Source organism: Phocoena sinus, chromosome 3 (genome assembly GCF_008692025.1).
Source record: "Phocoena sinus isolate mPhoSin1 chromosome 3, mPhoSin1.pri, whole genome shotgun sequence".
Lineage (NCBI taxonomy): Eukaryota > Metazoa > Chordata > Mammalia > Artiodactyla > Phocoenidae > Phocoena > Phocoena sinus.
The window spans coordinates 171,589,622-171,601,079 of record NC_045765.1 but is presented as its reverse complement, the minus strand read 5'-3'; the positions used below and the strand labels follow the sequence as shown (position 1 = coordinate 171,601,079).

Below are 11,458 nucleotides of genomic sequence, written 5' to 3'. Positions count from 1 at the left end.
GAAAAGGAGCGAGTAAACTTTCCATCGAGTTGGCTCAAACGCTCACCGTGCATCAGTACCTCCGTCCCCCGCCCCCCGCCCCGCCCGGTACACAACCCCGGGCCCTCTCTCCCCCGCCCACCAGAGTCACCTCCCTCCGGAGCCTAGTCTGCACACAAGCGCCGTGCACACACACACACACACACACACACACGCACACACACGAGTGCACCCAGAGGCCCACGTCCCAGCTGCGGCGCGCAGAGGGTCCGGGCCTTCCAGCCAAAGGGTCCCGGCAACTGCCCCTGCTGAGCTCCGCGGGGTCGCGCCTGCGATGGGGCCAAATGCCGCGGGTCCCTGAGTGGGGGTCCTTACTGAGCACAGGGCTCCCAGACCCGAGCCAGGACACCGCCCGGGCGGAGCTCCACTTCGGCAGCGCAGCGACCCCTAGGTCTGGCTTTGCACCGTTCCCAGGCCCTGCCTCCGGCTCAGTGAAGACCGGTGGCGACAGGGTCGGGGGACGCTCTGGTCGGCGAGGCTTCCAGACCAGTGGCCCGGCCTGCCTGAGCAACCCCTTGCGAGGCGGGGACGGTGGTTGAAGATCTGAGAAGCGGGTCTCTCCCCAGTCACCCATCTTGAGCAGCAGGGCCCCAGGCCGTCGGTTTTCGACAGCGGGGCAGCCGAAGCCTCGCAGCCTGCGTACCCCTCCGGTGCCCGCGGGTCCGGGCGCAGGACCAGGCTGGTCCGTCTCTTGACCCCGCACCTTTTGGGCCACCAGAGTGACAGCACTGGACGTCAGACGGCTTAGGTGGTGCACTGGGCCGGCCTCTTTGGGGAAAGTTCTGGATCCATTAGGCGGTTATTTAAGTCAGCCCGAGGTCCGGGCACAGGGCCTGCTGTCTTGGCTCAGGCACCCTGGGCCTTCCTGGGCCCTCCTTGACCGCTTGATGATAAAAATGAGTAGAGGGCTGGTGGGAAGACGTCGAGCCAGCAAGTCTCTAGATCCTTCTCTGCCCCTCCCCCTCTCCACGATGGGAAGCAGATTTCCTCTTTTTTTAATTTTAATTTTAATTTTTGTCGACGTTGCTTCCTAGTTTTCCACGTGCAAGTTTTGGGGTAAAGGGCCAAGGAGAAAGCAGGGAAGAGATGGGGAGTGGTGGTTGCCAGGCTCCATTAGGATCCCAGCACCTGACCCCTCAGGGAAAGAGAAAGGCCACAGGCACCTCTCCAGGGCTCCCTGGGGGCAAGGCCACAGGCCTTTCTGGCACTAGTTCCCCCATCACCTCCTTATCCTCAGGCACCATTTCTGGTGTGCCATTCCCACTCACCTCCCAGGTGCCTTCAGGAACCTACAATCTCTTCATGACCAGAAAGGAGGTGGCACAGACCAGGCACAGCGGGTGGCACTACTGGGCTGGTTGAGGGTCAGGACAAAGCCTGCTGCCCTGTCTCCCTCCATCTCCCCCCAGGTTGTGAGGGCTACAGTGTGATGGGAGTCGAGGTGGGCTGTTGCAGGTAGGAGGTGGGCAGGTGATTCATCCCTGTGGCTGAATCTTGACACTGAGTATTTTCTCTGGGCTTACATTCCACCTGGTTCTCCAAGTCACACAAGAGGGCTTATCTCACCTGTATTTACCTGTCACCGTGAAATGTGACACTGGAGTTTGCTAAACAGGACAGCGGTGGGGATGGCCAGTCGGTTTGTTTTGGGGAGAGGGAGTTGCGGGAGAGGGAGCTGGGAAGTGCAGGGTGGTGGGCTGGGCAGCAGGAGGAAGCTGTGGTTAGGGGCTTCCCAGAGCAGGACTGACCACCTGCGGCCCCCCAGAAGCTGTCAGAGCAGGAAAGGAGCCCAGGCAGTTGCAAGGGGTTTCTGGCGTGAGCAGAGACTGGTTAGTGGGGTGGGGGTAGGGGTTGGAGAAGAGGGAGGACGTTATGAACAGGAAGAAAACCTGACTCTGAACACAGAAAATAGAGCCTGATTACACAGCTGGTAATTAGTAATTACTATTATGGGCGTTATTGTCGCTAATTATAGGTGGTGGCTTTGTGACTGTCCTCAGGCCTCCAGATGGGGGAAACGGGATCTTTCCTGATGCTCGGGGAGTCCTTGGACCTAGTAGGTTGGGGCCGCTGGAAAAGGGAACTAGAGGATGGTGATCGGGTCGGTGTCCAGGGTACAGGTGTCCCAGGTCACCAGCATCACAGCATTCTGGGGGCATGGCCTCAGTTCTGTTGCCCCAAACGGCCCCCAAACGAGGCCGCCACCCAGGTCCCTGGAGGAAATTCCCGCCGGGTTCCGCGTGCCCGAACGCAGCAGCAGGGAGTACACGCCTGGCGCCGGCTGCAGCTTAGGAGATGGAGCGCAAAGCGGCCCCGGGAGGCCAGGGAGGTACCCTGGGTGCGCTCCCCCGCTTGGCCTCCAGGACCAAGCCACTGAGCGCAGCGCAGAAGCGGCCTGCCCGAGAGGTCCAGGGCAGAGGGAGGCGAGGAGGACCTTGCCCTCGCCGTCTGCGCCCCAGCCCCACGGGACCCCAGGCAATCCGGAGCCACCTCCCAGCGCGCGCTCTGCCCGGCCGGGTCGCTCGCCGCTCTTCTGGCGGGGGGAGGAGAGGGAACCCGGTGCCCGGCCTGGTCGCGGCGCCGCCTCGGGCCGGCGCGCTCCACACAAGTTTACTTCCTGCCTTTGCTCACCTAGTGGACAAACGAGGGGGTCCAGGCCAGGCTGGCCTCTCCCATCGCCGGGGTGGGGGCGGATTGCTTCCCTCCCGGCCGCAGTGGTCCTTTCTCCGCAAAGAAAAATGGTCCTTTCCCCTCAGCCCCAAGAACCGACCATCTGCTTCTCCCAAGCTAGTGGCTTCCCAGCTGGGGTTGCCCTTTCTCAAAGTTTTCACAATTGGAAAAGCCTGCAGGGATCGGACGCTTCCCGCTTCTCCAAGTGCAGCGAGGCCAGCCTAGCCCCTGTCTGATGACCTGTTAATACCTAGTGGGGGCCACGGGGACGCCACGCCCGCGTCGGGGTGTCGCTCCACGCCGGTTTCGTGGCACTTCCGCCAAAGATGACCCGGGGAGCCAAAGGCAGCATGGACCTCGGAGGAGAGGCCGCTCCCCGCCGGCTGTCATCGCGCTCCCGCCCGCCCCTTCCCCGCCGCCCGAACGGTGGAAAAGCAGGCGCCGAGGTGTTTTTTGTGAGCAAGCAGGACACACCTCGGCTGCGAAACGGCCAGCTGCGGTGTCCGACAGCTGTAAACCGGCGTCGACAGGTTGTCAGACAGCCCCGGGGGCCGGCGGGGAAGGAGCCCGCGGCCTTCGGGCCCGCACCCGTTGCCCGGCCGCTCGCGCGGCCACCGCGGGAGGAGGTGGCCGGGCCGGCGCTGGGCACCACGTGCTCGCCGGGAGGGGCGGGAGCAGCCGGCGAGGGCGGGCGGGAGGCAGGGAGGGGGCAGGAGGGGAGCCGGGGGCGGGGCCAGCGCTCAAGGGGATGCCAATCAAAGCATCAACTTCAAATTGTGTCTGAAAGCCCCGCCGCCGAGCGGAGGGCGGCCGCCGCAGTCGGCGCGCGATCGCGGATCCGGGCGCAGGCGGGAGCCGGGCGCCAGCGAGCACCCGGCCGAGGAGCAGCCACCGGCCCCCGCCTCCGGGCCGGCCCGAGCGCGCCCGGCCGGCGGCCCGCTCCCCAAACCGCGCCTCCCCCGCCCCCTGCGCTTCCCCCGCTCCCCGCCACCCTTTAATACTTGCCCGCCGCCGCCGCCGCCGCCACCGAGTCCGCGGACATGTCCTTCCCGCAGCTGGGCTACCCGCAGTACCTGAGCGCCGCGGGGCCCGGCGCCTACGGCGGCGAGCGCCCGGGAGTGCTGGCCGCGGCTGCCGCGGCGGCCGCCGCCGCCTCGTCGGGCCGGCCCGGGGCGGCGGAGCTGGGCGCGGGCGCGGGTGCGGCCGCCGTCACCTCGGTGCTGGGCATGTACGCGGCGGCCGGCCCGTACGCGGGCGCGCCCAACTACAGCGCCTTCCTGCCCTACGCCGCGGACCTCAGCCTCTTCTCGCAGATGGTGAGTGAGCCTGGCCTGCTCGGCGCCCCGCACGCGGCCCGGGTCCCGAGGCCCGGGTCCCGGGGCAGCTCGGGGCGCGGGAGGCGAGAGCGGGCGCCGGATCGGCCCTGCCGGCTGTGCCGAGGAGTTGGTGGCCGCGGGCGCTCGAAGAGGCCGGCCGGGAGCGGCCCCGCCACGGGCCCCGGGAAGCCGGGAGGTGGGAGGCTCGGGCTGCGCAGGGGGTCTTGCTGGGAGTCGGCAGGCCGCGGGAGCAGGCCCGGGGCGCGCGGCCGGCGCTGGAGGTCGGGGCCAATCTCGCCCGGCGCCCCTGGCTCGGTGGCGGCGGGGCGGCTCGGCCCGGTTTACCCGGACGCCCCTTCCCGGTCCGCGGGCCCCGCTGGCGCGACCATTTCAGCGTTTGGGCTGAGCCAGGGAGACTCGATTTTCTCCCTCTTTGGCAGGGCTCTTGCAGTTGTATCTGAACCCTTCAAAGCGTAGTAGAGGCGGTCAAAATAAACCTAACAATGGAGATCCGACAGGCCGAGGGGTCTTTTAGAGGCTTGAGCGCAAATTTGAAATTAAACAAAAAATGAAGGCGAAATAATTGTTGGCGTCTGAAACGGTGTTTGCTTTGACTTTCATAAGTTGCCAAAGTTTTCATTTCATTTGCACCGAAAGAAAAGCACTTTTCTTCCTGCGTTGCATAATGGAGGATTGAAGAGAGCGGTGTCCCTGGGCTTAAAATAAATGCTGTCCTCTTAGGCTCCTGCCCAGTGGGTGTCACATGGAGGAGTCGGGGGCTGCAAATTTCATGCTCCGCGGGGCCGTTGATCTAAAGGGTCCATTTTCCTAGGTCTGACTGCAAAGTCTGCCTTAAACTTCGGGCTGCTGGGAATGGCTCGCCGGGCGCGCGGGTCGGGGAGGCCGACCCCTCCTGCACTGCTGCCCGCGGGGTCACGCAATTTGCGAGGACCCCCCCCCCGCCCACCCACACACCCCCGCCACGTCTCCCCACTCCGCGAAGAAGAGACAGGAAATACATACCCGACAATAGTAAAGGAGCAAAGCGGCCGGTGTGTTTTCCTGTAACTTTTCTTGTAGTTTTGAAAAGAAAGCCTATTTCTCTGAAAGCGGCCCCAGCTGCCTTTCAGATCGGTTGCTATCAAAAAAGATCAGCTCCCATTTTGTTCTGGCGGCCGGGATGCAGGGGGAAGCGTTGAGAGATTTACAAGGTATCCTTTCAAAAAGAATTCCCAGCAGAGACGAGGCCGAAATGTCTTCCTTACAGTTACAACGAAAATAATTAGAAAAGTGCAAAGTACATTTTGCAAAGATTAGGCAAAAACGAAATCTGGCCGGAGAAACCTTGTCTCCGGGCCTCGACCACCGAACTAATTAGTCAAAGAAATCTTCTGCTTTTTGCAACTTTCTCCAGAGTCCCGGTTCCCCTCTCTGCTAACACAACAACTCGACAATTTTTACATGGAGGATTATAATTTTTTTACAGAAATTTTGAATACAGATGTGTGCCAGTTGGGAAACCCGCGTGCGTTTGTAGGGGAGGGGGGCCTCTATGGCGAGGATCTGCTCCCATTGTAGTGAGGTTGGGAAGGGAGATGCTTGCTTTTTTTCTCTTTTACGGAGGGGAAACTATATACAAATCCAACCACCCCGCCCCCAAAGGTAGATGTACGTGCGCATGTGTTTCCTCCTGGTCTCCTGATGCTTCCTGGAAAGGAAGCTTAAATCCAAACCCAAATTCTAGGTCTAGGTTTCCAAGCCTTTACGGTTGGGGATTTGGAAGTCCAAAAGATAAAATTGTGAGTGAATGTCTGTCTGGGCAATTTATGGTAATAATGAGGCCTAATGAGGTTGTTAGAAAGATAAAATGTTATTTACCGAAAAAACCTGATGGGATAATTTGACTTGCTGTGTTTTACTACCGATGATAAAAAGAATATTGATTGCAAATAAATCACGGCCTCTAAATGCCTTGCAAACAGTTTGTGCTGGCTTGCTCCTGATCAAAGTCAAACTTGAGAGATAAAGTCTCCGAGCAGAGGCCTAGGAAACAGTTCTGCTCTGCGCGGTGGGTGCTCAGGGCCCTCCCGTTAATGTTTTACCGGATAAACCCTCTCTTTGTATTAAAAAAAAACAAACGGTGTTTTTGTTATTGTTGTTGGTGATGGCTAGGATTAAAATTTTAAATTACCTGTCACCCACTGTAGACCTTTAAGTGCGGGGCGGGCGAGCCATTCTATGCAGGTTAATTTGGGAGCTAAAAAGGAGTGTGCTTTCATTTTAAATTGCTGGTGGATTTGGACTCTCAGAAAACTCAGGATGGTTTATTTTGTTTGACCCCCTCAGGGTCAAAGGGAGGGGGCCTGGGCTCTTGGTTCTCTAGGTTTGGAGAAACTGTTTTATCAGCCTGGTTAAAAGGTTTTCCCCTCTAGCGAGTGTGAGATAAACTTGGACACCCGGGCTTCTGGAGTTGTTTTGGGAGGTGGGGCTGGGGGCCCTGCGGGCGGCCTAGGGAAATCCTAGGGGCTACGGCTCCCGCTGTGGTCTTCTAGAGATTCTAGGATTCTGCAACTTTTCTTGAGTGACAAAAATATCTCCATGATTGGTGGAAGGGCAGTTTCTGGAGGCAGCTTCTGGTCTGACACCCTCTTCCAACCCGGGTGGTGCATTAGGACTAGGCTTCCCATTCTGGAGCCGGCGGGAGCGTCTGCCTCCCACTTTCCCAGTTTGGGGGACTCATCTCTCTCTCACACCCTCCCTCCACCCCCCCCCCCCGCTTTCTCTCTACTCCCTCGCTGGGCCTTGTGGCTGCAGGGTTCACAGTATGAGCTCAAGGACAACCCCGGGGTGCACCCCGCCACCTTCGCCGCCCACACGGCGCCGGCCTATTACCCCTACGGGCAGTTCCAGTACGGGGATCCCGGGCGGCCCAAGAACGCCACGCGAGAGAGTACCAGTACCCTCAAGGCCTGGCTCAACGAGCACCGCAAGAACCCCTACCCCACCAAGGGCGAGAAGATCATGCTGGCCATCATCACCAAGATGACCCTCACGCAGGTCTCCACCTGGTTCGCCAACGCGCGCCGGCGCCTCAAGAAGGAGAACAAGGTGACGTGGGGCGCGCGCAGCAAGGACCAGGAGGACGGCACTCTCTTCGGAAGCGATACCGAGGGGGACCCTGAGAAGGCCGAGGACGACGAGGAGATCGACCTGGAGAGCATCGACATCGACAAGATCGACGAGCACGACGGCGACCAGAGCAACGAGGATGACGAGGACAAAGCCGAGGCGCCGCGCGCGCCCGCCGCGCCTGCCGCCCTCGCCCGGGACCAGGGCTCGCCGCTGGCGGCCGCCGACACGTTCAAGCCCCAAGACTCCCCCCTGGGCCTGGCCAAGGAGGTCCCGGAGCCCGGCAGCACGCGCCTGCTGAGTCCGGGCGCCGCGGCGGGCGGCCTGCAGGGCGCGCCGCACAGCAAGCCCAAGATCTGGTCGCTGGCCGAGACGGCCACCAGCCCCGACGGCGCGCCCAAGGCCTCGCCGCCTCCCGCCGGCCATGCGGGCACGCACGGGCCCCCCGCGGGCGCGCCGCTGCAACACCCGGCCTTCCTGCCCAGCCACGGACTGTACACCTGCCACATCGGCAAGTTCTCCAACTGGACCAACGGCGCGTTCCTCACGCAGGGCTCGCTGCTCAACGTGCGCTCCTTCCTGGGCGTTGGCGCGCCCCACGGCCCGCACCTGTCCGCGCCGCCGCCGCCGCCGCAGCCACCCGTCACCGTGGCCGCGGGGGTGCTCCACGGCGACAAGGCCTCGTCCCGCAGCAGCCCCTCGCTCCCAGGTACGGCGCCCCGGGACGTCCGCCCTGCCCCAGGCCAGTAATCCGGAGCCCGGGCGATGCTGGGGATGGAGGGGAGCTCTGGCCCCGGAGGGTGAGAGGCGGTGACCGCTGAGCTCGGGGTTGAGCAGTAATCCCTGCCTGAATTCAAGGAGCGAGGCCACAGCCCTCCGGCTCTCCCGAGAAAGCTGAGCTCTACCCGCTGGCCTGTCCCGGGGGAGGCAGGGAGGTTTCCCTGGAGACACTTCCCAGGGACTGGGCGGGGTGTGGGGGGGGGAGGAGGCCTGTGCCCCTCTGCGGCACCCCTTTCCCCCCACTGTCTCTCGGCCCTAACGCTCTGCCTCTTCCCCTCCCTCGCAGAGAGAGACCTCATCCCCAGGCCGGACTCGCCGGCACAGCAGTTAAAGTCGCCCTTCCAGCCCGTGCGCGACAAGTGAGTGCCGTTGGTGTTTACCTCTGGGTAGGGGCGAGGGCGATTCGGGGGCCGGAGGCTGAGCAGTGGCAGGCGGCAGAGGGGTCGCGTAGTTAGCGTGGCTGGGGCGCTGTCCACCAGCCGGGCGCCCGGGCCAGCGTAGTCCGCCCCGGTTTCTCCCGAGCCGGGAGCCTCGCGGGGGCAGGTCACGCCGCCCCCCAGGCGCTTGGCTGGCAGCACCGGCCATGCTGGGTCCCAGCTTCCATCCACTGACAGCGCTGTGTTCTTCTTGTCTTGCTGTGTTTCCCCTGCAGCTCGCTGGCCCCGCAGGAGGGGACGCCGAGGATCCTAGCAGCCCTCCCATCAGCCTGATCCAGGGTCTTCTTTTACTTTTGCGGGGGGAGGGGGGAGAAGTTCGGGAGGGAGGGGGTGAGGGAGGAATCAAGACAAATATTTCAAACTGGTGTAAAGGGCAAATCTGGCAACGAAGTCAAAGACTCCCATCCATCGCTTTCTGCAGAAAGGGGCTCGTCCGGCCCGAGCTCGCGTCCAGGCAGCCCGGCCTCTGCCCGCCGCCCCGGGGGGCCGTCACCGTGCTCCGGGCGATTATCAGTTCGGTAAATGCCCCCATGTGCTTCTGTCTTTCTTTCTTTTTTTTTTTTTTCCTTCTGTATATAGAGTGATTTCAGATTGTAAATAGCGCGTCAGCGAACCTGTCTAAATCATATATTTTTGTCTAATAAACTAAATGAAATGATGGCCACTGCTCCTGCTGCTGTGTGTGGCTGGGTGTCGCTGGGGGCGTCCTCAATCCTGGAATCAGGAATCCTGGCATCGTGGCAGGGCTCTAGTGCCTGTGGCTGGGGAAAGAAGCTCCGGGGGAGTTTCCACCCCAAAGGCGGGTGCTTCTCAGTCTCCTGATCGGTGTTGCATTTGTTAATGTCACCAGGTCAATCCTTGTTGGCAGTTCAGTTCTTTCCAACTCTTACACGTTTATCTGGACACGCCCTTCTCAAGACATAAATGAGTTCGATTTTAGGCAGTTTATAAAACGATTTTTTGAAGTGGGCAACGATGGGGGGAAAGTGAAAAGAATTTCCAATCCTCTCCCCAAAGGAGGACTTCGTATTTGAAATCAGTTTATAACCAGTTGTCTCAGCGGTGCATCGTGGCGTCGGGGCGTTTCATAGGTAGAATGAGGACATAATGGAGTATGAAATTTTGCTTTCAGTGTATTTTTTAGTTATTTGGCTAAATCACACGTGGAGAAATTGGAATTTTTTTTTTTTAACTCTCCTGCCAGGGATGCAGCTCCGTGGTTCTCTGGGCGTGTGAGCGACGGGGCTGCAGTAGTGTGTGTGGGTGACAAAGAGGGGAGCGGGCTTCGGTCTCCCAGGGACGCCCCTTTAAACTCATGCGCCCTGCACTGGGCGCACCCAGCGAGCGAGCCGAGGAGCCAGTAACGCCCAAATGGCCGCTGGCCTGGAAGGTAGCTGGAGTGATGGTAGGAAACAATGCAGAAGGAGCCGGCCCGGAGCCTCGGGAACCGCACTCGTCAGGACTGCGGGCCGTGGGGCGTGCGGAGCGGGATGCACAGCCTGCACTTCCAGAGGGTGCAGGACCCTTGAATTGGTGAACACCGCGAAAGCAGGCTTTGTAAAACTGCCAGTGAGGATGGGGGCTGCGGAGGTACCCGGCCCAGTGGGGAGGAGGCCGAGTCCCCGGGGTCGGACAGGCCCTCCCCGACCCCGAGCCGTGCCCCAGATTCGCCCTCGAGACCCTCGGGACCCGCTGTTCCGGGGCCGCTCGCGGCGGCGAGGGACGCGGCTGCGGGAGGAGAAAGCCGGGTGCGGCCGGCTGTCCCTGGCTCCTCTGCGGCGAGGAAAGGGGCGCTCGTGCCCAGAACCAGCGGGCGCCACCCACCGGACCGCCGCCCCCCGCGCCCGCGTCCTTCTCCAGCGCCTTCCCCCGCCGCCATCGGTCTAGAGGAAAAGGTCCCCGCTTGCCGCCCCAGAGGCGGGAGGAAGCGCGAAGGGGCGGCCGCGGCAAGCGTGGCCCGACGGCACGTCGGGGCGCGCGGGTGCGGAGCGTGGAGCCGCCGGAGAGCCGGGCCGCGGAGCCGAGCCGAGGGCCGGCTGGCGGGCGGCGGCCGCGGTGGAGCCGCTTCCAGTCCGAACGGACGAGCTCGAGGCGCCCTCTATGGGCCGCAAGCGGAATAGGGCCCTGGTGGAGGCGTCAATCTCGCTCCTGGGGTAGGGCCCCAAATATGGGGGCCCTTGGCTTTGGGGGTGCTGTGGACGCGAGCCTCGAATTATGTTGGAGGGGCTTCCTCTGTGTTCTAGAGTGCCACCCACTTGTTTGAAATCGGGAGTGTGTGTTGCTGGGCCTACTGTGTAGGCTGCTGGCATTTGGGGAGAAGGGCTAGGACCAGGCTCCACTCCGGGTGTTCGCGTTGTCCCCAGGGACCCTTGCCGATTCAGAGAGGAGCTCCTGGCCTGTCCTCGAGGCTAGGACTGCAGGGGACAGTGCGGCCCTCCGCTCCCCATTCCATTCCAGAGCTCTGGAACAGAACCTTGGGTCCCACCCTGACCTCTGGGACCCGACGACTCCTGTGTTCTTGGGAGAGTACGCACCGCCAGATCTTAGAGGAGCAGTGCTCTGCTCCTCTGATGAGGAAGTGCCTTCTTGGCCCACAGACAAGCTGTTCCGGCGACCAAAACGTGCGGGGAAACCCCTTCTGAGCTACTGCAGGAAGCAGCAGGTGGGATTCAGGTGGGCTATGGCGTCCTCTGCCCCTGGCCCAGTTCCACTGTCTTTACCCCTAAACCCCAGAATCAGATAGGATGGTCCATGCAGGTGTTTCTGCTTTCAACCCATATTTCCATTATTTCTTTCTATCCAATACGTTTGGGACCCCTGGATGCTGCCGCCCAGGTGGCTGAGCCACCAGGGGGGGTCTGAGGCCTCAGAACCCTGTGGCCTAGAAGTCGTGAAGGGTCCGTGCCCCACTCCTGGGGACCAAAGCTTTACTGCAAAGAAATCAGATTGCCAGCCTCAGAATAATTTTCCTCCATTGAAGAGCTAGACATGAATTTTTAACTGAGCATTGAAAAGCATTTGTGTCCTTTGTGTGCTGTTTGTTTACATCTTTCCCAACCACTGCAACCACCTAAGGGTGTGCACACC

The 11,458-nt window shown here is 61.6% G+C and overlaps 1 protein-coding gene across 1 annotated transcript; it reads left to right on the top strand.

The window, feature by feature from the left end:
* Positions 1-3,485: 3,485 nt before the first annotated feature.
* Positions 3,486-9,031, top strand: IRX1 (iroquois homeobox 1). The gene is made up of 4 exons (XM_032627430.1): positions 3,486-4,025; positions 6,840-7,863; positions 8,221-8,293; positions 8,587-9,031. Exons 1-4 carry the CDS (start codon positions 3,750-3,752, stop codon positions 8,642-8,644), a joined length of 1,431 nt encoding a protein of 476 aa, XP_032483321.1. The 5' UTR covers positions 3,486-3,749; the 3' UTR covers positions 8,645-9,031.
* Positions 9,032-11,458: the final 2,427 nt, after the last annotated feature.

Coding starts and splice junctions, on each gene's coding strand:
- IRX1 (XM_032627430.1), top strand. CDS start 3,750: ATGTCCTTCCCGCAGCTGGGCTACCCGCAGTACCTGAGCGCCGCGGGG. Junction 4,026..6,839: donor TCAGCCTCTTCTCGCAGATG/GTGAGTGAGCCT, acceptor TTGTGGCTGCAG/GGTTCACAGTATGAGCTCAA. Junction 7,864..8,220: donor CAGCAGCCCCTCGCTCCCAG/GTACGGCGCCCC, acceptor CCTCCCTCGCAG/AGAGAGACCTCATCCCCAGG.